The sequence below is a fragment of the Lissotriton vulgaris genome, chromosome 3_1, assembly GCF_964263255.1.
Source record: "Lissotriton vulgaris chromosome 3_1, aLisVul1.2, whole genome shotgun sequence".
NCBI classification, from domain to species: Eukaryota; Metazoa; Chordata; class Amphibia; order Caudata; family Salamandridae; genus Lissotriton; species Lissotriton vulgaris.
Genome location: NC_141689.1, coordinates 22,887,285 through 22,909,539, shown reverse-complemented (window position 1 = coordinate 22,909,539; position 22,255 = coordinate 22,887,285). Strand labels below are relative to the sequence as shown.

Here is a 22,255-nt window from a genome sequence, read left to right as displayed (position 1 = left end):
GATCAGTAGTTGGATCCATACATGCCTTTGTTTGGAACTTCATACATCACAATGCACACCATTTTTCTTTTGCCTTTGGGTGTTGTGTGTGATTTTGACTCACAGCACTTGAGCACAGACACCCACTCTCAGTTTTACTCTCTGGGCACTACTGGGGAACCCGCCACTTTACCTCCAGGGGGAGGCACAGCATATTTGCAAATATGGGGAGCCAATGATGATGCTGCTACAGTACACTGATGCAGAAAAGCATGATATCATGCACTACGCATGTGTACATATGTGAAGCTTTGAATGGAGGCAACACAATAAGTAATGAACTAGGTTGCACAGGAAGAGAGAACCATTCACCACTCCTTGATTTTTGTAACAATGTTTGATATATATGACATTTGCAATGGGACGTCAGGATGCATGCCTGAACACTGCATTGTTTGAGTCATCACAGACAGAGTTTGATATTGTGGTAGCACATTGTCCTGCCAATATGAAGCCTTTAAATGTGCATGTTGATGTGTGCGCATACCCAGCTCATGTATGGATTGCGATGTACATGGTCATTGGTCCACACGGGCCATCAGGTGGCTGACACAGGAGTGTAATCCCTCTCAACATTTGACTCTGCTTCCCTGTGAGGGTTTATGCCTGTGCTGACAAGATGGCAGACATTGGAGTACTAGTTTTTGGTGGTGGCTAATTCTCAGCAGGGCCTTTTGCTCCCCACAGCAGATCCCAGTCCCAGGGTACTTGCCAGCCTATTTCCACCCCCTCTGAGGTGAGCATGGTGCAGTGTGGGCTTGCTGGGCCATGTAGGTGGCTGAGGTTTGTGAGTGACTGCAACACCCACCATGCTCTGGGTTACACCCCCCTTCCCAGCATGCTCTCACTTCCCTCCTTCTGACTCAGTATCTCCTGTGAGGGGGTGTGCCTATGCTGACAAGATGGCAGACAGTGGAGTTCTGGTGTTTGGTGGTAGCCAATTCCGAGCAGGGCCTTGTGCTCCCCACAACAGAGTTCAGTCCCAGGGTCCTTGCCAGCCCATTTCCACCCCCTCTGAGGTGAGCATTGTGCAGTGTGGGTTTGCTGGACCATGTAGGTATCTAATGGTTTGTGAGTGACTGTAACTCCCACCAAGCTGTGGGCTACACCCCCTTCCTAGCATGCCCTCACTTCCTCCTTCTGACTCTGCTTCCCTGTGAGGGGGTGTGCCTTTGCTGACAAGATGGCAGACAGTGGGGTTCTGGTGTTTGGTGGTAGCCAATTTCCAGCAGCGCCTTGGGCTCCCCACAACAGAGCCCAGTCCCAGGGTACTTGCCAGCCCATGTCCACCCCCTCTGAGGTGAACATGGTGCAGTGTGGGCTTGCTGGGCCATGTAGGTGGCTGAGGTTTGTGAGTGACTGCAGCTCCCACCATGCTGTGGCCTACACCCCCCTTCCCAGCATGCCCTCACTTCCCTACTTCTGACTCTGCTTCCCTGTGAGGGTGTGTGCCTGTGCTGACAAGATGGCAGACAGTGGGGTTCTAGTGTTTGGTGGTGGCCAATTCCCAGCAGGGCCTTGGGCTCCCCACAACAGAGCCCAGTCCCATGGTATTTGCCAGCCCATCTCCACCCCCTCTGAGGAGAGCATGGTGCAGTGTGGGCTTGCTGGGTCATGTAGGTGGCTGAGGATCGTGAGTGTAGGAGAGTAGGGTCTGCTATCCTATGGTCACCCCAAATTTTTGCTTTTTGCTTCACTGGTTTATGACTTAATGTGGCTGTGGGCCTGCTAATCAGACCCCCAGCCTGCTGTTCTCTCTCTAAATTACTGCCAATGCACTTTAGGTGCATTACGAATTGGAACTGGTTCACCTTATTAGCCCCTGTAGTAGTGTACCCTAGGTACCCAGGGCATAGGTGTTTCCAAGGCCTACCAGGGGCTGCAGCATGTATTGTGCCACCCCTGGCCTGGCCTCCATATTTGACACAACTGGCTGATCACTTAGCTGGGGTAAGTTGGGGTAATCACCTCTTACTTAGGTACAGTATGCCTGTGCCTAACCCTAAACTGGACACATATGTTCCTATCAGCCACTCCTATGGAAGGCCTCATCAATCCTGGAGGCAGAGTGCTTGGAAATATGTGAGATGGTGCTCTAGCATGAGCTGAGCCTGTCTGCAGCTGTCGGGAACCACTCCCTAAGCTGTTCCGGGATATTGCCATACCATATACTCTTAAGTGCATTATAATCCTCGCGGTTAAATGCTATCTTTGGTTTGGCTTTATCAAAACATGTCGAGTAAGGTGTCATACAAATTGGAATACTATCCCCTCGACAGTTCTGTTGACGGGGATAGCATTCCACCCTTCTAGACGGACACGACATGTGTGTAGCCTTAACCCCGGTTAAAGTTAACCAGAGCCTCAGCATCACAAAATGGATGCTGCCACCACAGACACGAGTCTGGCCTCCTGCTGCTGACCGAAACTCGGCAGATGGTGGCCTGGACAAAGGGTTTCCTGCCTTGGGAGGTGCAAGCACCACCCCAGACAGGGTTTTGTGTATTGGGTAGGACAGGGCTGAATAGAATCAGACATGCCCGGGGCACACAAGGTGTCCCCGTGCATAGGCCAGTCCAAAACGGTCCTGGGACTTTCCAGACCCAGGATTAGGTGCTGCATTAGTGCAGGTCGCGCTGTTAGTGCGCTGCGTTTTTTAACGACCTTTGTGTATTTGGGTTACTTTAATTTGACTTATCCCCTGCTTTTATCTGACTACTTTGCCTGGGCACCTGTCCCCTTACCTGCACATAATTTGTGGAATACGCACCGCCATTTGGCGGGTCCGGGTCCCGGGGCTGGATTCTTGTGGGCGCCATTTTGGATTGGGTGAGTGTTCTTTTTCGCGGGCGCCATCTTGGAGCGTCCCGACGCTCGAGCTGCTCATTGCGACGCCTATTTAAGGCGGACTCGCGTGCTTTTCCTTCTGATTAGGTGCTGCATTAGCGCAGGTCGCGCTGTTAGTGCGCTGCGTTTTTTAACGACCTTTGTGTATTTGGGTTACTTTAATTTGACTTATCCCCTGCTTTTATCTGACTACTTTGCCTGGGCACCTGTCCCCTTACCTGCACATAATTTGTGGAATACGCACCGCCATTTGGCGGGTCCGGGTCCCGGGGCTGGATTCTTGTGGGCGCCATTTTGGATTGGGTGAGTGTTCTTTTTCGCGGGCGCCATCTTGGAGCGTCCCGACGCTCGAGCTGCTCATTGCGACGCCTATTTAAGGCGGACTCGCGTGCTTTTCCTTCTGATTAGGTGCTGCATTAGCGCAGGTCGCGCTGTTAGTGCGCTGCGTTTTTTAACGACCTTTGTGTATTTGGGTTACTTTAATTTGACTTATCCCCTGCTTTTATCTGACTACTTTGCCTGGGCACCTGTCCCCTTACCTGCACATAATTTGTGGAATACGCACCGCCATTTGGCGGGTCCGGGTCCCGGGGCTGGATTCTTGTGGGCGCCATTTTGGATTGGGTGAGTGTTCTTTTTCGCGGGCGCCATCTTGGAGCGTCCCGACGCTCGAGCTGCTCATTGCGACGCCTATTTAAGGCGGACTCGCGTGCTTTTCCTTCTGATTAGGTGCTGCATTAGCGCAGGTCGCGCTGTTAGTGCGCTGCGTTTTTTAACGACCTTTGTGTATTTCGGTTACTTTAATTTGACTTATCCCCTGCTTTTATCTGACTACTTTGCCTGGGCACCTGTCCCCTTACCTGCACATAATTTGTGGAATACGCACCGCCATTTGGCGGGTCCGGGTCCCGGGGCTGGATTCTTGTGGGCGCCATTTTGGATTGGGTGAGTGTTCTTTTTTGCGGGCGCCATCTTGGAGCGTCCCGACGCTCGAGCTGCTCATTGCGACGCCTATTTAAGGTGGACTCGCGTGCTTTTCCTTCTGATTAGGTGCTGCATTAGCGCAGGTCGCGCTGTTAGTGCGCTGCGTTTTTTAATGACCTTTGTGTATTTGGGTTACTTTAATTTGACTTATCCCCTGCTTTTATCTGACTACTTTGCCTGGGCACCTGTCCCCTTACCTGCACATAATTTGTGGAATACGCACCGCCATTTGGCGGGTCCAGGTCCAAGGCTGGATTCTTGTGGGCGCCATTTTGGATTGGGTGAGTGTTCTTTTTCGCGGGCGCCATCTTGGAGCGTCCCGACGCTCGAGCTGCTCATTGCGACGCCTATTTAAGGCGGACTCGCGTGCTTTTCCTTCTGATTAGGTGCTGCATTAGTGCAGGTCGCGCTGTTAGTGCGCTGCGTTTTTTAACGACCTTTGTGTATTTGGGTTACTTTAATTTGACTTATCCCCTGCTTTTATCTGACTACTTTGCCTGGGCACCTGTCCCCTTACCTGCACATAATTTGTGGAATACGCACCGCCATTTGGCGGGTCCGGGTCCCGGGGCTGGATTCTTGTGGGCGCCATTTTGGATTGGGTGAGTGTTCTTTTTCGCGGGCGCCATCTTGGAGCGTCCCGACGCTCGAGCTGCTCATTGCGACGCCTATTTAAGGCGGACTCGCGTGCTTTTCCTTCTGATTAGGTGCTGCATTAGCGCAGGTCGCGCTGTTAGTGCGCTGCGTTTTTTAACGACCTTTGTGTATTTCGGTTACTTTAATTTGACTTATCCCCTGCTTTTATCTGACTACTTTGCCTGGGCACCTGTCCCCTTACCTGCACATAATTTGTGGAATACGCACCGCCATTTGGCGGGTCCGGGTCCCGGGGCTGGATTCTTGTGGGCGCCATTTTGGATTGGGTGAGTGTTCTTTTTTGCGGGCGCCATCTTGGAGCGTCCCGACGCTCGAGCTGCTCATTGCGACGCCTATTTAAGGTGGACTCGCGTGCTTTTCCTTCTGATTAGGTGCTGCATTAGCGCAGGTCGCGCTGTTAGTGTGCTGCGTTTTTTAATGACCTTTTGTGTATTTGGGTTACTTTAATTTGACTTATCCCCTGCTTTTATCTGACTACTTTGCCTGGGCACCTGTCCCCTTACCTGCACATAATTTGTGGAATATGCACCGCCATTTGGCGGGTCCAGGTCCAAGGCTGGATTCTTGTGGGCGCCATTTTGGATTGGGTGAGTGTTCTTTTTCGCAGGCGCCATCTTGGAGCGTCCCGACGCTCGAGCTGCTCATTGCGACGCCTATTTAAGGCGGACTCGCGTGCTTTTCCTTCTGATTAGGTGCTGCATTAGTGCAGGTCGCGCTGTTAGTGCGCTGCGTTTTTTAACGACCTTTGTGTATTTGGGTTACTTTAATTTGACTTATCCCCTGCTTTTATCTGACTACTTTGCCTGGGCACCTGTCCCCTTACCTGCACATAATTTGTGGAATACGCACCGCCATTTGGCGGGTCCGGGTCCCGGGGCTGGATTCTTGTAGGCACCATTTTGGATTGGGTGAGTGTTCTTTTTCGCGGGCGCCATCTTGGAGCGTCCCGGCGCTCGAGCTGCTCATTGCGACGCCTATTTAAAGTCGTCCTCTCCCGCGCAGCGGGAACGCGCAGTGGATCGCCGTCGCTTAGCCGGAGTCGTGCCAGAGTCCTGCCCGTCTGCGCTCGTCCGCGTCGAGGTAGCGGGTGCGGGCTATGGACTCTGGCTGTTAGCCATTATACCACCATGCATAATTCTGCAACGATCAGGTATAATCACGCCGATCTCCTTTCTATTAGATTCGGGCTCTCGGTGTGTGTTCATGACTCGGTGTTCCCACTTTCGGGGCCTTATGACTGTGCCTGTGGCAGTCTTTCTCTTGATACCCCCACTGGGGTGCGCTCTGTTGAAAGGACTGCCCTAAGTACTCGTACTAATATTACTGAGCGTGTACTCAGCATATGGAGCCTGAACGTGAGATCATTGGTCAAGCACCATCAGTCCCTACGGGACATGATCGATAAGGATTCTCCTGACCTTATCTTTCTCACTGAGACTTGGCTTCAGGACGCTGACACTGCTATAATCAATCTGGCATTCCCTTCCACCTATACAGTGTTTACTCTGAACCGCACGTCTAGGGGAGGTGGTATAGCCATGGCGACAAAATCTTGCTTTCCGGTTGATTGAAAAGCTCTTGATCTACCGATGTGCGAGAGCGCTTCTTTTAAGGTCACTTTCAGTCATCAGTTTACTCTTAGCGGCCTGCTTATCTACCGCCCACCAGGGAACGACACTGTCTTCAAGGCCGCTCTTGCTGATGTGGTCAGCTCCTTAGCTCCTAGATGTGCTAACTTTAACATCGTAGGTGACCTTAATATACATCTTGACCAAACGTCATCCTCACCCATCAGTTCTTTGTTAGCGGACCTTGAAGCCATGCAACTGAACCAACTAGTTACCTCCCCTACCCTCATAGGAGGTCACATCCTTGACCCCTTCTTTACCACACTGGTTCGGGCTAGGGTATCTGACCCGATGGTGGTAGGTTGGACTGATCATCTGTTGGTTAAAGTTTCCTGCCCTTTAGATGACCCACAATGTAAACCTGTGGACAGACTGATCCTTAAAAGGAATTGGCGTAAGCTCAAGCTGGAGGAGTTTGTCAAGATCTTGGAGGCGCAGCCCCTGGGCAATCTGCTGAATGTGGAACAAGGATATGAGCAGTTCTGTAACTGGGTCCTAACCGCCCTTGATTCTCTTATACCATTGCGCTGGTCGAAATGTCACGCTAAAACGCGCAGCCCATGGTATAATGATACTCTTGCCGAGCTCAAGAGAACGTGCCGGCAAGCTGAGAGGGCCTGGAGGAAATCCTTTTATCCCACTTTAAAATCTCTCTATTTTGCCCAGCTTAAAATCTATCACAGGGCATTTTGCCAATCCGGGCTGCATAGAATGCTTCTGAGTTTCTGAGCAGCCCTAACCCATCTAAATTAATTTTTAAGGTTCTCAAAGACCTGGTGGGGAAACGGGCCACCTCGCTAGAAATCTGCACGGACTCTCACTGTGAAAGTTTGGCATCCTTTTTCGTGGAGAAGGTGCAGGCAATCTACCGAGGATTTATGCCATCTGTGCCTGGGGTTGAGCCTATTGGTGTGATGGCTACGGTCCACGAAACTCTGTCCTCCCTGCCTGTTATGTCTGCCGAGGCTTTTGACACTCTGAGCCTCAAAATTAAATCTGGCTCTCCTTTAGATCCATTTAAGCCAGAGCTATTTACACTTCTCCCGCCCCTTTGTCGTGAGCCTATATTGGATTTGATCAATCTCTCACTCACTGAGGGCGAGGTCCCCTCCTCCTGGAAGCAGGCAGTGGTCAGCCCCATTTTGAAGAAGCCTAATCTAGATCCCCTGCTACCTGAGAACTATCGTCCCATCTCCCTCCTGCCCTGGACCGCCAAGGTCACTGAGGCACACGTGAACTCCATCTTGTCTGCCCACCTCTCTCGAAATAATATTCTAGACGAGAGCCAGAATGTTTTTTGTGCACAACACAGCACCGAAACTGCACTGCTCTTTATGACTGAGCACTTGCGTACGGTGCTGGATGCGGGGCAGACAGCGGCGCTCCTCTTGTTAGATTTGAGCGCCGCGTTTGACACGGTGTCTCATGACATTTTGATGCAGCGTTTGGAGGAAGTGGGAATTGAGGGGACGGCCCTCCGATGGTTTCGCTCTTTCCTTTCGGACCGGTTTTTAAAGTGGCTATTCCACCTGGTCAGTCCTCTTTCCATCTATTGGGGCTGGGAGTCCCTCAGGGCTCTGCGTTGAGCCCCACTTTGTTCAACTTATATGTGAAACCGCTGGCTGCAGTCGTCAGACAATGTGGCTTAACCATGACATCGTATGCCGACGACACGCAGCTGGCGGTGACACTCAGTGGGGACCCTGAGGTAAATGCTCCCAGATTCCGCGCAGGACTCATAGCCGTGGCAAACTGGATGCGCACTAACTGCCTACAGTTAAATGCCAAAAAAAACGAGGTCTTGATCCTAGGGAAGCAGGCGGAACTCTGGGGAGACCAGTGGTGGCCTCCAGAATTGGGGGTGACTCCCATCCCTGCTGCCGAAGTTAAGAACTTGGGGGTCTGGCTGGATCCTACACTCTCCTTTACCAGCCACACAAAGAAGATTGCAGCTACCTGTTATGGTATTCTGCGAGGACTGAGACCAGTCCTCAAATTCTTTGACCCCCCTACTCGGCAACTGGTGGTCCAAGCCTCCATTCTATCCCGGCTGGACGATGGGAGTGCGCTGCTGCTCGGGGTGAATCAGGCAGAGGCTACTAGGCTGCAAAGGGTGCAGAATGCCGCGGCGCGGGCCATTTTTGGCCTTCCTAGACGATGCTCTGTCTCTGCAGTCTTGACCTCTCTTCACTGGCTGCCGGTCAGACAGAGAATTAAATTTAAGGCTCTTTGTCTGACATTTAAGATCTTGAAACTTTCCTCTCCTCCAGCCCTTGCGAATCTTGTTTCCTCCTATGTTCCTACGCGGGCTCTCAGGTCGGAATCTCTTCATCTGGCGGTTAAGACCAGGTTCAGACTGAGTAGGATGGGAGGTTGTTCCTTTCGAGTTTTAGCGGCAGGATTGTGGAACTCTCTCCCTGTCCATATTCGTGCCCTGAACAGTCTGACTCTCTTCAGACGCGCCATAAAAACTTATCTGTTCCCTACCGTTGACTGATTCCCTTTCTTTTCCAGCATCGATTTGTTGTGTTGTGGCACTTGATCAGGCGCCAGGACGCCCCTTTGCTGGGGCAGCTGTGCGCCTAATAAAAGTTATTAACATAACATAACATAACATAACATAACATAACAGGTTTGGCGCGGAACTGGACAAAGGAAAGGGGGTGTAACCGCCCCCCTTCCTGGTTCCGCCCAGAGGAGGGACCTAGTAGGTGATCCACCCCTCAGATTGGGAATAAGAGTGGGAGCAGTGCCATTGCACAGCAGATCATCCTGAATCAACTTGAAACTAAGAAGACGACTGGACTTCGACATTCTGCTGCTCAGAAGACTGAAGAGAATCTCCCTTGTGGCCTAGGAGTGGCCACCCTGTGAACACAGGCACCAACCAGCAACTCGACGTCTGCTTTGCCGCCGCCTCCTGCCGGAGCCCGAGCCCAGACCCCGACAAGAACCAGACTCTCAGACCTCTCAGAGCCCGATCTACAGTCCCTGCAAAGAAGGGACCCGTGGAGGCCTTGAGTGACGTGGGACCGGACCTCTTGGAAGACACTCGAAAAGCTGACTGCGCAGCTTCTGAGGTATCCTCGATGTTGTGCTTTGGGGACTGAGAACCCCCACCATCGAGCAGCCCTTGCACCGAAGATCAGCCCCCCAGCATCTCCATGATCTGCGTGGGGCCCTTTTGCATTGTGCCACTCGACGCGCCATCCCGGCCACTAGCCACGTGGTCAGCGGCCATCTTGGCAACGAAACCGACAAACTACACAGCAGGTCTGGTTGCTCCAGACCGAACCAAGCTCCTGTAAAAAGGAGCACTCGCTCTGACCTTGCTGGTCCGAGTGTTAAGCATCTTTTGATTCCTGCATGGCTTGCATTAGCCAAGGCCTGTTTTCTCCGATCAGGTCGCCGATACCGCCAACAGCGAGAAGCCTGCGTGGGACAGCTCGTGACCGACGCCTGGACGTCCTCGACCCCCGGTGTCCACGTGGCTGCAGAGAGAAGCTACCCACAACGCCTGTTTGCACCCGACATCGCCTGGTTCCAATCTGGTTCCACGGTAGTCACTGGCTAGTGACTTTGAACATTGTCCCCTCTGCTTTCAGGTCTTCACATCTTCGGATCCACCCTTGGATCCACCGGAACTCTTCACATCGAGCCGCCTGCAGCATCTTCAGCTCCAAGCACCATCGACCAGCGGGACGAAACCCAACACTACTTCGACCCTGTTCACCCGCTTCCTGTGGGTGAGGTAACTCAGCTCCGCCAGTGTTCCTACACTGGTACACATCTCAAGGGCCTGTGTCTTAAGTTTCAGCGTCCTAGGTCACTCGGAAGGTTCCTAACTCTTTAACTTTGTACTTTTTACGCACCATAGACTTTACATTGGAAAGTGCGTGCACTTTGAACACTGCACCCGAGTCCCGCGGGCCTTTCCCGACTTAGTCACTGCTAGTCTCGAATAGCTCCAGCGATTCCCAAGGCCCTAGGCCTGTTCCCTTTCCTATTGGTATCTCTTATACCACTTTCTTAGTATATGGTTTAGGTGGCCCCTAGGGCTCATCCATATTGTGCAACTTTTGTGTATTTTAAACTGTCTTGTGATTTAACGCTTGTGCTTCTGTGCTCATAAGGAGTCCAGGGGATTTTATAGTTAATAAATCAATATATATTTTCAATATATATCTGTGTAGTGTCCCTTTCATTTGGTATTCAAGGGGGTTGTGTATGGTATTACAGCTGGCTTCACATGCCTTTCAGAGTTTAGCCTAAGACTGCTTTGTCCACGTTACCACTAGGATAACTGGTCTACAAGGTTGAATTACAACCAATCATCATAAGGGTTGCTTGGCATGGTACAGAGTGATCACTAGAATTAGTGAGCATTATATACCAGGCCAACTTCTCACAGTGAGTGACTGCAACTCCCACCATGTTCTGGGCTACACCCCCTTCCCTGCATTCCCTCACTTCCCTCCTTCTGACTCATTCTTCAGAGAGATGTTGATGGTCCAATTGGGAGGGGGGGGGCATTATCTGTGCACAACAACCCGATTATGCTTTTGTATACACACACTTCACCAGCATACTCACTATTCCTTCCTGTCAGTCAGCTTCACTGTGAGATAGTGGTTGTGATGGCAAGAATGTCTGACAATATTTACTCAGATTAGTGCCACTGTCTTGCCCTATTTGTTGGTAGATTTGTACATGTCATGACACACTTAAAAATCACTATGATGTGGCCATTATTGTGTTTGTCTGACTAGCATGCAGTTGTTGGGCTGATTGACTTTTGTTTACTATGCCTTTGCTATCAGTGCAGGGTTTCACCGTCCCCTTAATGGTAATGTGTGTGTATTGCGACACAATATTGAGTATATTGGTTGTGTACTCACCAGGCTCTGGTATGTCTTCTAGGCCATGGATGCCCTCTGGTGGTAGGAGGTTCTGCACCTTCTCCTCCCAGGACCTGAAGTAGACTGGTTTGGCAGGAGGGCCACTGCCAGTGCGCTGGCTCAAGCGGTGTTCCTTCTAGAGGAGCTTCTAATCTAATCTTGACCCCTCCTGCGCACGTCATACCACCTGTTCTGGATGTCGGTCTTTGTGCGATACACTGGTGCTTGTGCATTCACCTTGTCCATGATCCTCTCCCACATCTTGGTTTTATGTGACATGGGGGTCCTTTGTGCCAATGTGCCAAACAAATGTGGCTCCACTCTGAGGATCTCATCTACCAATATTTCTAACTCAGTGTCTGTGAACTGTGGATTCTTCTTAGGGGGCATGGTGATGGGTGGCGGTGAGGATTGATGTCGGTGGATGGGTGGGTGCAAGTGAGGGTTGGTGGGTGGGTGTCTGTTTTGGTAGGTGTCTGTGTGAGAGCTTTTGGAGGGATGCTGATGGTGTGTAGGTTGTGTGATGGGTGAGTTGTGTGTGTGTCTGTGGTTTGTGTCTCAAGTTGTTCTGTGCTGGCTGCTCTGTTGTATCTGCAAAGGATCATGGTAGTGTATTTTTTGCCTTTTTATAGGTGGAGTTTTGGGTGTGTCTTTGTGACTTTCTTTGCTTTGTTATTTATTGTCATGCTTGTTTGGTCTTTTTTTGTGTTTTTCCCATTGTTTTTTGTGGGCATGTTGGAGACGTTCTTCTGACCAAGTCGGACGCTAATGTTGGCTTGTACGGGCTGCTCCGTGTCTTTCCTGCTGATTGTGTTCTGTGTTGCATGCGAGTCGATCGAGGTGGAATCTCTCGTTTCAGGTACGTTTTCAGGCCGTGTCGGTCGTGCGGCTTGGGCTCCGTGTGAATTGGTCGGGTTTCATGCGTTTTGCATCGTACTGTGCGTGTCGGACATCGCGGGTACATATTGGTCGGGTTCATTGCGGGTTCGTGTCGGTCGGTGCGGCTCTTGTCCATTTTCCAGCCGGATAGCTGATTTTTCTACGGTTCGGTTTGGCTTGTGTTCCGTACGGCTCAGTTGTAGGTCACGGGCTTTACATCGTACTGCACGGGTCATATGGTGCCTGTAGGTGTCGGTCATACTCCGTTCCCGGAACGAGTCGGATGGGCCGATTTCCGAACGTAATCGGAATCGACCCCTAAGTAGGGTTGGGAACTTCAACTGAACCAAAGCTCCTAACTTTCTTAAAGGCTCCCTGCTTTTCCCCAGCTCCCATTGCCTATTGGATGTTACTACTAAGAGATCCAATTTTATTTTAATTTTGTTCGACCAGATCTAACGATTTATTCTTCAAGGCCTTAGCCAGGATCTTTTCCTTCAACGAATACGAGAGGAAATTACCTAAAATTCTCCTAGGTTTAGATCTGTTTGCATTTATCCTGAACGGGTCTCTGTGGATCCTTTGCATGTCTCCGGCAATTTCATCTTCTGTTTCCTCCAACTGAAGCTCCTTTTTAAGCATTCAAACCACAAAACTCTTAATATCACTTCCTTCCTTACCCTAAGGGAGTCTTAACATTTTCTAATTATTTCTCCTCCGGAAAGTCTCCAGCCGCCCCACTCTTTCATCCTGATCTCTCTCCCTTGCCCTAAGACCTTCTTTATATTTTCTGTTGACTTGCACCACTTCTTTAGGGTCTCTTACTTCTGCTGCTAAAGCTAGAGTCCTTCCACCTAAATCATATATCTTCTTCTCCAAAACATTGCACGCTGACCTTATTTCAACTCTGAGGTTTCAAATCTGTTACGTATCTCCTGCGTGAGATTGGCAAGCAAACTAGTGATAGAGGTATCCCCATTCTTGTGGTTTGTACCGACATTGCACATCTCTTTCTGCGCAGCACTAGATGGTCCACAGACATTAGCTCAATCTGGCTCGTTTTTTGTTTCAGGATCTACCCGGTGAGTCATGGTGGGACTGGTCTAAAAGTCCCGTACTAGCATTTGGAGAAATTTCCCCCTCCAGAGACTCATCTACTCCCCCCATCTCTGAGGCCAACACCTTAAAAACGATTTGGGCTCAAATGCCCTGTCCATTTCCCCAGATTGGGATCTCCACTTATATTCCCTTCTCCAACTAATTGATGTTTCAAAAACTGGACTGTTGGAAACATTAGTGCTGTGCAGGAGGAAAACATGGCAGGTCGCGGGTGAACTGGGAGGCGGCAAGTGAAGTTTTTGCATTTTTGCGTTTTGGTGATGGAGAGCGGGAGACGCGATTGATTGTGATTGATTGCGGGGAGTAACAGTAACAAAAAACAGAAGCGGTAGCAGTAAAGACAGTTACGGCTGGAGACTAACAAAGCTTACCGGTATATTCTATGGTTCTGCTCGGTGCTGTAAAGCACCCAGGTGGCCAGGCAGGAGAGATCAATCGCAGCTCTATTGAGTCCCTTTATTTGGGGTTGGGAGGAGTCCTGAGGAGAGAGCAACCACAGCAGAGCAGCCGTGGCTGATAGCGGCACTGGGTGTGCATCAGGGGCATTGGGTAGCTGTAAGTATTCCCTTCCAGGGAAACGGTGGAGGAGCCAGCAGAAGTGTGGAGGTTAGAGGGGGTATCGATAACAGCAAGGACCACTCTGTTTCTGGTACAACAGAGGTGCAAGCACAGGCACTAGTGGTGCCTCTATCCGTAGGGCCCCCAGAATTGAAGATAATTGGTAAAGAAAACGAGCAATAATTAACAAAGCAAGTACAGAAAGTGGGGGAAGGGGCAATGGTACTGATGTGAATACTACTGCAAAGGGAATCTCCCGATACTCGTTGAGGAGAGTGGGTAAGGGGAGCAGGGTGGAAGTCCCCAAGCTGCAGGATAATACTCCTAAAGGTGTTAAAGAGTGAGGAATGAGCAGGAAAGAAGTAAAGAAAGTAAAACCTAGAGGAGGATTATTGGGTAAGGAAAGCACAATTCGTAAAAAAAAATCTAAAGAGAGGTAGTGCCGCTCATAAGATCAAAGTGACCCCCTCGCTTAGGACCTACTTTAAAGTAATACCAAAAATCCTAGTGTTAAGGGGTAATCCAGAAATGGTGGCAAGTGAGTCCCATTTCAATCAATGTGGCCAAAGATTGTTTAGAAGAAATGTTTGTGTAATTTTTCAATGCATCCTGCTTTCCTTTAAGAAAAGTGGACTACATTTAAAAAAGAATATTGCTTTATTTAAAAGCAATCACAGACATGGCAGTCTGCTAACCCCAGTAACCATCCCTCTCATTGTGTCCAATCGTAGTGTACCATAGTTTGCAATCTAACTCATGAATATTGATGAGGGAATGTCATATTGTGACCAAATACGATTCTGTTTTTTGTGAACTGACCTATTGGTACATAAGCCGGTTTTCAAAATACCAAAGCATTCCTTAGAGTCGGAGCGCAAATTGCGACTACTTTTCCAGAATTCATTTCACTAAATTGCGAATAAGAAATCACAAATTGCAAATAATTGTTAGTCGCTATTTATGATTTCTCACTTGGAATCTTTTTTACTTGAAGCCTGTGATTGTTCACTGCACATCCTATAGTTAACTCTAAGGTTGAATGAGTATTCTTCCTTTGTCAAATTAATTTTCAATGAAATGTATATTTACCCTAAGAACAACCATTCAAATTGAGCCCTAAAAGAACTCTGATGGGTCCCAATTGAATGTTCAGTGGATAACTTAGCATCTAGGTCTTGGAATCATTCTCAAATCCAGTGCTGCACACAACCGGGTTCAATCAAAAAAGAATCCTTTTAAATAGGTATTTATATTTGCATCTGTTATCCTCATGTACCCTACTTCATGTTTAGTGTTCAGTGTTCTGAGTGAAAGGATCCTCCGGCCTCATTTAAAACCCACCAAACCGCATGTTCCTGTTAAATCTACTCTGTGAGCTGATGTTTGTAATAAAGATCTATTTGATCAGTAGGTGAATGTGTTTCCCTTCTTGCAGTGATTGTGTTTATATAGCACACTCTTTCTAAAAGGTATGTTTCTTGTTCTTCTCTTGTTTAGCTACAGATGCCCCGCTCAGCCTGCACTGAGAGTTGCCTTCCTGGATACCGTAAAGCTCCTATAGAAGGGAAGCCCATCTGTTGCTTTGAGTGTTTGCCATGTGCAGAAGGGGAGTTTTCAAATATCACAGGTGAAAGAAGTAATTAAAATGTATACTACTTCATGTTTCATGTCTCATTACAGCAATAGCACTGATGTTATATTATTCTGAAGAGTGTAAGACAAATATAACCTGTAAGTCGCAAATCTGGTAAAATATTTAATATAACTATCATCTTCTATGGCACACCCTTCTTATAAACATTTGAGAATTAATTGACCTAGGGGTCTATTTACCAAATTCTCTAGCAACGCAGTGCAGCAGCCAAAAATACTGCATTGCTTTTACATTAAAGTCCTTTTGGGCCACAAATCAACCTACCTCATGAATATTAATGAGGTAGGTCACAGTAGAGACCATCCAGAAATGATAGCCATCCCAGAGATATTGGTCTTCTGGGGTCAGTAGAGCACCATATTTATGATTGCTTATAAATAAAACAATTTTTTTTTTAAATATAAGAACAACCCGCTACAAAACAAATTCTGAATGTTTTCCTCATGTTTCCTCAAAGGAAAATGGGTTGTGTTTCACAAGAAAACAATGACATTTTTACCCTTCATTTTTTTCACATTCTCAATGGCGAAGGGATCCACTAGCCACCCATTTTTGTTTGCAAATGGGTTACAACCTCCCTTGAGGAGGTAGTAAAATATAAATGTATTGCAAATGGAAGTCGGTTGCAAAACATTAATACATATCAAGGAGAGTCATTATCATTATTAGCTCCTTCTAAATACTGAATTGCAAACCCAAATTATGATTCTGTAGAATTGCATTTTGGTGTTTGTACTCCAAAAATGTATTTTAAGGTTGCAACCACCCTGATTCTATGAATCCAAGAGTCTACAATCTTCGCATGTCTTGTCCCAAGTTCCATTTATTTTCGTAGTTTCATAGTAATCAAAAAGACCGTAGATCTTCACTGGCTCCCAGTGGAACAGAGAGCCATGTTTAAAACTGGTTGCATTCTCTTTCGAGCTATTCAGGAAACAGGGACCAATTTCATCTCTTCACGAATTAGCAAGTACTCTCCCCAGCGCACTGTGAGATCTATGCACTTAAATCTTCTGGTGGTTCCCAGATTCAAACGCATACGCTCTGGTGGGATCCGTTTCACCTTCTTGGGACCGAGGTTCTAGAACTATTTGCCCATCTCATTGAGGCTTGAGGGGGATTACATGCGTTTCAGAAAGCAGCTCAAAACATGGCTGTTTACTTTGGCCTATAACTAGTGGCTTCTTTGCCTGGCAGATCTCTCTTTTTCTGAACCTCAGCGCAAAGAAACCTGCTGGTGTACGTGCACTTCAATAAATTCCCAAATAACATAACATAACATGGAGAATAGCATTCACTCAATAGGAAAACCTGATATGCATGAAATAAGAGGGGTGCATTCTAAATTGCGGTAACACAACAGCATTAAATGATTTATCGTTATCGTACAGCAACACATTGATCAATATTTTCATTTACTCAAGATTGTCTAAACTCAACACCAGATTGTCTACATTGAGAAATGGAAAAGCAAATTGCAGTAATTACTTGTGTTGTGACAGTGCTATCTTGTTCACAGGAAATATAATTGTATGATGTATTGACCCCTTAGTATCACTGTGATTTACAGGCCAGTAGCAGCTATAGCTCTTTCAGGTGGAAACTTTTGGAACATTTCGTATCAAACGGAAGCTTCAGTTTCATGTGTGCTGTGTTTTGTTAATCAACCGTTTTGCAATAGTTATATTTTTAACTAAATTTTATTCTTATGTTTTGTATTTTAGATATGGAAAATTGTGTAAGATGCCCGGAGGACCAGTGGCCCATTGATAGAAAGGATGGTTGTATTAAGAAAGCTGTTGTTTATCTTTCTTATGGTGATTTCCTTGGAGCAGTGTTAGCATCTGTATCTATTGTACTATCCATGTCCACAGCTGGTGTGTTGGGAATCTTTCTCAGATATCGGGACACCCCAATAGTGAAGGCCAACAACAAGGATCTCAGCTACGCTCTCCTTATATCTCTACTGCTGGCCTTCCTCACTTCTCTTCTATTCATTGGACACCCTGCACAATTAACATGCTTGATCCAGCAATCTGCATTTGGGATTATTTTCACTGTTTCTGTGTCTTGTGTATTAGTGAAAACCATCACTGTTGTAATTGCCTTCAATGCCATCAAGCCAGGTAGCAGGTTAAGCAGATGGCTGGGATCTCAGGTGTCTGCGTCTATGGTCCTCGTGTGCTCACTGGGGGTAGTAGTCATTTGTCTCACTTGGCTGCTCACTTATCCTCCTCATCCAGCCACTGACACTCAGTCTGAAATTGGAAAGGTTATCCTACAGTGTGACAACGGTTCTGTCACTGCTTTCTATGGGATGCTTGCTTACATGGGTCTGCTGGCCTTTGCCAGCTTTACTGTGGCCTTCCTAGCCAGAAACCTTCCTGATAGATTCAATGAGGCCAAACTCATCACATTCAGCATGCTGGTGTTCTGCAGCGTCTGGGTATCCTTCCTTCCAGCCTACCTTAGCACTAAGGGTCGATACATGGTGGCCGTGGAGATCTTTGCCATCTTGGCTTCCAGTGCTGGGCTGCTCGGCTGCATATTCATTCCCAAGTGTTACATCATTCTGTTCAGACCAGATATAAACAAAAAATGCATTTAGAAGTCAGAAGTAATTTATAATCACAATATCAAATGTATACCCTTGTCATCATGGGATTCGACAAAGAGCTTGTCCATCTTTTTCTATTAGAAAATCTATTACTGTTTCAATGGAAGCATTCACTCATATCCCAAACATGGTAAAGAGCTCAGCACAAAGGCTCATAATGTAACTAAAAGTTATCAACTAAAGTATGTTGTTGAGTAATTATGTACCAAGAAAATAAATTACTGTGTTAGGTTGATGTTGTCTGCCTGTGGCTTCCACATTTGCTATGTGCAATCCTCCCCTGTACATATATCCGTTTTACCTTGTATGTTAAACATTTATTTTCTGTGATTTTCAATTATCTCTGTTTCTGGAATGTATGATATTTTCCAATGTGGAGCTCACCTGTCTAAATTTAAAATGAATGCTATTGTGTAAATCATTCCAAGAGAAGACATACTATGGCTTACTGTGAGAGTTATGGGAGGGGTTTTAAAGTATTCAGAAATCTGTGGCGCTCATCAAGTAGCAGTTTCCGTATCTGGTAAAAAGTTTGTACCCGCTGCACTCCGCATTGGCCTCAGCATCTGCCACGCTGGAGATTTTGACATTGACGGCGAGACCAGCCCGTCTCAGGTACCTTTATTTGTGACCTATATACTCATTATGGCCGTAGTTGGCATCTCCTTTTTCACCCAACCTGGACCCGGTTGGAATTATCATCGGTCCCCCAATACCGCCCATTTTAGTACTTATTCAGCCCTGAAGAGTCACGGGTAACTACCCGCTTTGACGAAACACGTGTCGGCTGGTTTCATGTTCTCTGGATCTCCTCTGCAAGGAGAACCACGATCACCTATAAAGCAAATAGAAACAACCATTTGTGAATGATCTTATTTCTTTTACATTTATGATTACGTTTCAAAGAACTCTTTTCGTGTGCTGTGGACCTTGTTTGTAATATCATGGCTTATTATTTATTGGAGATAAGACGAAAAGGAATCAAATAGACTGTGACTCTGTGTACGTCAACTCCCTGGTGGAGTATACATATTGTTTTATCTCTTCTACAAACTGGTGGCTTGTTACAGACACCGCAGAAGTCAATGCAGCCGTACTTTTTTTTAGCCCTTACTGGAAGCCAATGCAAAGCACTCTGAAAGTCCAAGACTTGACACTGTTTTCATAGGCCCTCCAAAACATAGGATTTTGACCTTGTAGCAACTTTTTCTTTCAAAAAATATTTAGGATTTCAACAAAGCATAAGCATGCAGTATACAACCCAGTACATACTATAATGTTGGGGGTAGTGTGTCCTGCAAATAACATCTGAAATTACAGTGCAGCTACTCACACAATTAACAAACTACAATGAGTAGAGAAAAAAGGAGGGGGCAAACTGCTCAGCTAGGGAAAACAATTAAAGACTCTACAAAGAAATCTCGATGGCACATGCTCAGACGATTTTGACAGTCATATTGGATTGCAATCAAACCAGTAAAACTATAGAGCTGGGATCGCAGTGGTAGAGGGCTCTGGCTGGCCAGTTACCCTGAGTGATGTAGCATCTGCAAAGCTTGAATCATTATGGAGAGGTGCACCACAGAGGTGTCTCTTCCAAAAGATACAGATGTACAACTGTTCCTTTGAGTTTATTTTCCTTTATTTCAATGAAATCACAAAACAGGCTCCAGCCAACTTGTTTTGTTCAATTGCCATTGAACTTCACCAGGGATTAAAAATTCAGATGATAAATGGTCCAATTATGGGGTTGCAAGAGTTGTAGGTAAGTACGAGCACACAAAGCCCACACTATTTCCCCTGAGTTCCATGTGTGGGAAGTATTGTTTACTATGACAAAAACTGAAGATGTTTCATTGTGGGGCTCCCGAGATTGGGCCCGACATCAAAGCCTGGGATGCATGTGGACAGCACCTGGATAGCGAGAAACGACTCCAAGGAGTACCATATATCTTTGGGGAGGGATTCTGCCAGTATTAACTCCCTGTAGGCCGTTAACTGTTCCAGACAGAAAGCGCGTCCCAAAGCCATACCAATCACCAGCATAGGGTGCCAGCCCCAACACATAGGAGGTCGGTGATTCATTAGTTAAAGGAGGATTGCTGTCAATGTGTGTGTGTCTGGGGGGACCTCCTTCACATATCCCCATAAGCTCTATGTGCTGTAAATGGTAAGGTGTGCAACCAGTGATTACCTCAAGTGCATCAAATACGGTGAGCCAGAAGGGCAGTCTCATGCCAAGTGTAAAAAGTCAATGAGGGCACCACACATCACACACAGCGTTCATCCTCAATCAGGACCATTATGAGCATCTTTTACAGGGTTCACTACAATCTGTATAAATAATTGGCTTGCTCTAACTGCAGACTGTAATTAAGGGAGAGTGCCCAGGATTTGCTGTAACAGAACTTCCACTGGCCAACAGTGAGAGGGTAGCCACGTCTGTTTCCCAGTCGTGCTGGCTGCTGGGGACACTCATTGGTGCCGTTTCCTGCATCCCTGCATTGAGTCACATGACCAGCCTGCATGGGGAGGGATCCATTATAATTGCCTCTAGAATCTGAAATTAAGGTGGGGCTGCTGGAGTAGAGTCATGAATTGACCGAACAGAAGCATGTATTTGATCATTTGTGACTGTCTTTAGTCACATGTGCAGTGACATCAGAGGCCTACAGGGCCTATTGAGTATCTGTGCCATCTGATACAACGCGCCCAGTGGAAGTTAGCAGCAGATTGCACAGCTAGATATGGGTCCTACATCAATGGTAATGGGGAAGGAGGGGTATCCAATAAGTAGCATGAGGGGGCAAATAGGCATCCCATTCAGGATTGCCATTGGGTTTTTTTCCATACCCATACTATGCAAGCCACAATGTCTATTGGGACCTGTGGACACTTGGGAGGCAAGTACAGTGCCATGAGGAGGGGGCATGGTACTGCATGGTCATGCTCAGGGGTTGTCTGGGATAGTGTTGGAAAGTTGGTTATTAGTAGTGATAATTAGGGATTTACCACAAGTAATAAGCCCACAAACAAAGTAAAAACTTAATTCAAGGTCTCAATAAATTATGTCCTTGCTCAACCCTTGGTGGCTGGTAAACAGCAGGCAGGTGTAACTTAGGAAACCGGTGTGTAAAGCATTTGAAAACATCAATAATTTAAATAGGTAAGACACAACACTCAATAAAAAGTGAACAACAATTTATAAAAAACGATTATATTTCTAAGAACAAATACACACCAAAATGACATAATCCAATGTAAGGAACCAGAGATATTAATTTTTAAAAGATAAACATGTTCTAGTGCTAAAAAACCTACAGCACCAAATTGGGACAACAGGTCAAGCTTGACCATGAAAAAGTACACGTTTTAGGCTGACCTTGTTGGAGCCCTGATCGGATGCACTAAGCAGGAGGCTTTGGTCCAAATTTTACTTTCCTTTTCTCTTGAAGTCAATCAAGATTCGTCTTTACGCTGTATTCCCATCAACATCATTTGCTTGGTTTTCTGCACGCCACCCTTGAAATCCTGGAAGTCTGGAGCTCATTAGCTTTCAGCAGAATTAACCTGAAATCCAGGCCAGGTTGAAGTTGAAAGTCGCTTGTTTTATTCTGAGCATCGAGTTGGTCACCTTATGGAGCGTTTAATCAAAAAGCTCCCAAACTTCACCATGCTTATAGATCTTGTTCCAGAAGATCTCCCTGAGAGATCAAAGTTTGCACAACACCAATCCAAAGGTCTACAATCTCTGATATGTTCCTTGGGATGTTGGAACTACATTTCCCACAATTCAACTTGCCAGATCGTTAAACATTCACTGGATGTACTTTAGAATAGGAAATTCTTGGTGATGATGACTCAGGTGGGTTCTGTTAACCTGTAGCATGCAGGAAGTCCACTCCTTAATCATTCTTGAAGCAAGTCAACGTCCTTAGGGCTGTAGACCCAGAATGTGCAGCAGGCACAGTTCTTCAGAGTGCAGACCTTTGGGGTGCAGATCAGGTTTCCAGGGCAGTCCTTCTTTTCCTTGTAGATTCATACTCCAGATCTGAGTTGCATGGCAACTCTTCCATATTTATTCACAGTTCTTGGAGGTCAAGCGGTGGGGCACGCCTGACAATGGGATGCAGGGTGCCACCCAAATTCATGACCTCTTCTTCAAAAGTGTAGCATATATTTACCCCAGAAAACACCATTGTTCCAAAATCCATAATCGAGAAAGTCTCTCCTTGGAGATTAGACCCACTAGTGTGGCTACACATTTCCTAACACTCCTCTTCCTTAAACTAATAATTACAGGGGTTCCTGTGTGACTGAGAGGGAGCATGTGCTGGTCAAATGTGGGATTTCCCATTTGAAAACCAGAGTGGCT

General features: G+C 47.0%; 1 protein-coding gene across 1 annotated transcript in view; it reads left to right on the top strand.

The window, feature by feature from the left end:
* LOC147725842 (vomeronasal type-2 receptor 26-like) overlaps positions 1–17,871 on the top strand; it is a 50,299-nt gene extending 32,428 nt beyond the window's left edge. The window contains exons 2-3 of the mRNA XM_086962799.1: positions 15,113–15,236; positions 16,988–17,871. Of these exons, the coding sequence (XP_086818925.1) occupies positions 15,113–15,236; positions 16,988–17,871 (1,008 nt within the window). The remainder of the gene's footprint in view (positions 1–15,112; positions 15,237–16,987) is intronic.
* Positions 17,872–22,255: the final 4,384 nt, after the last annotated feature.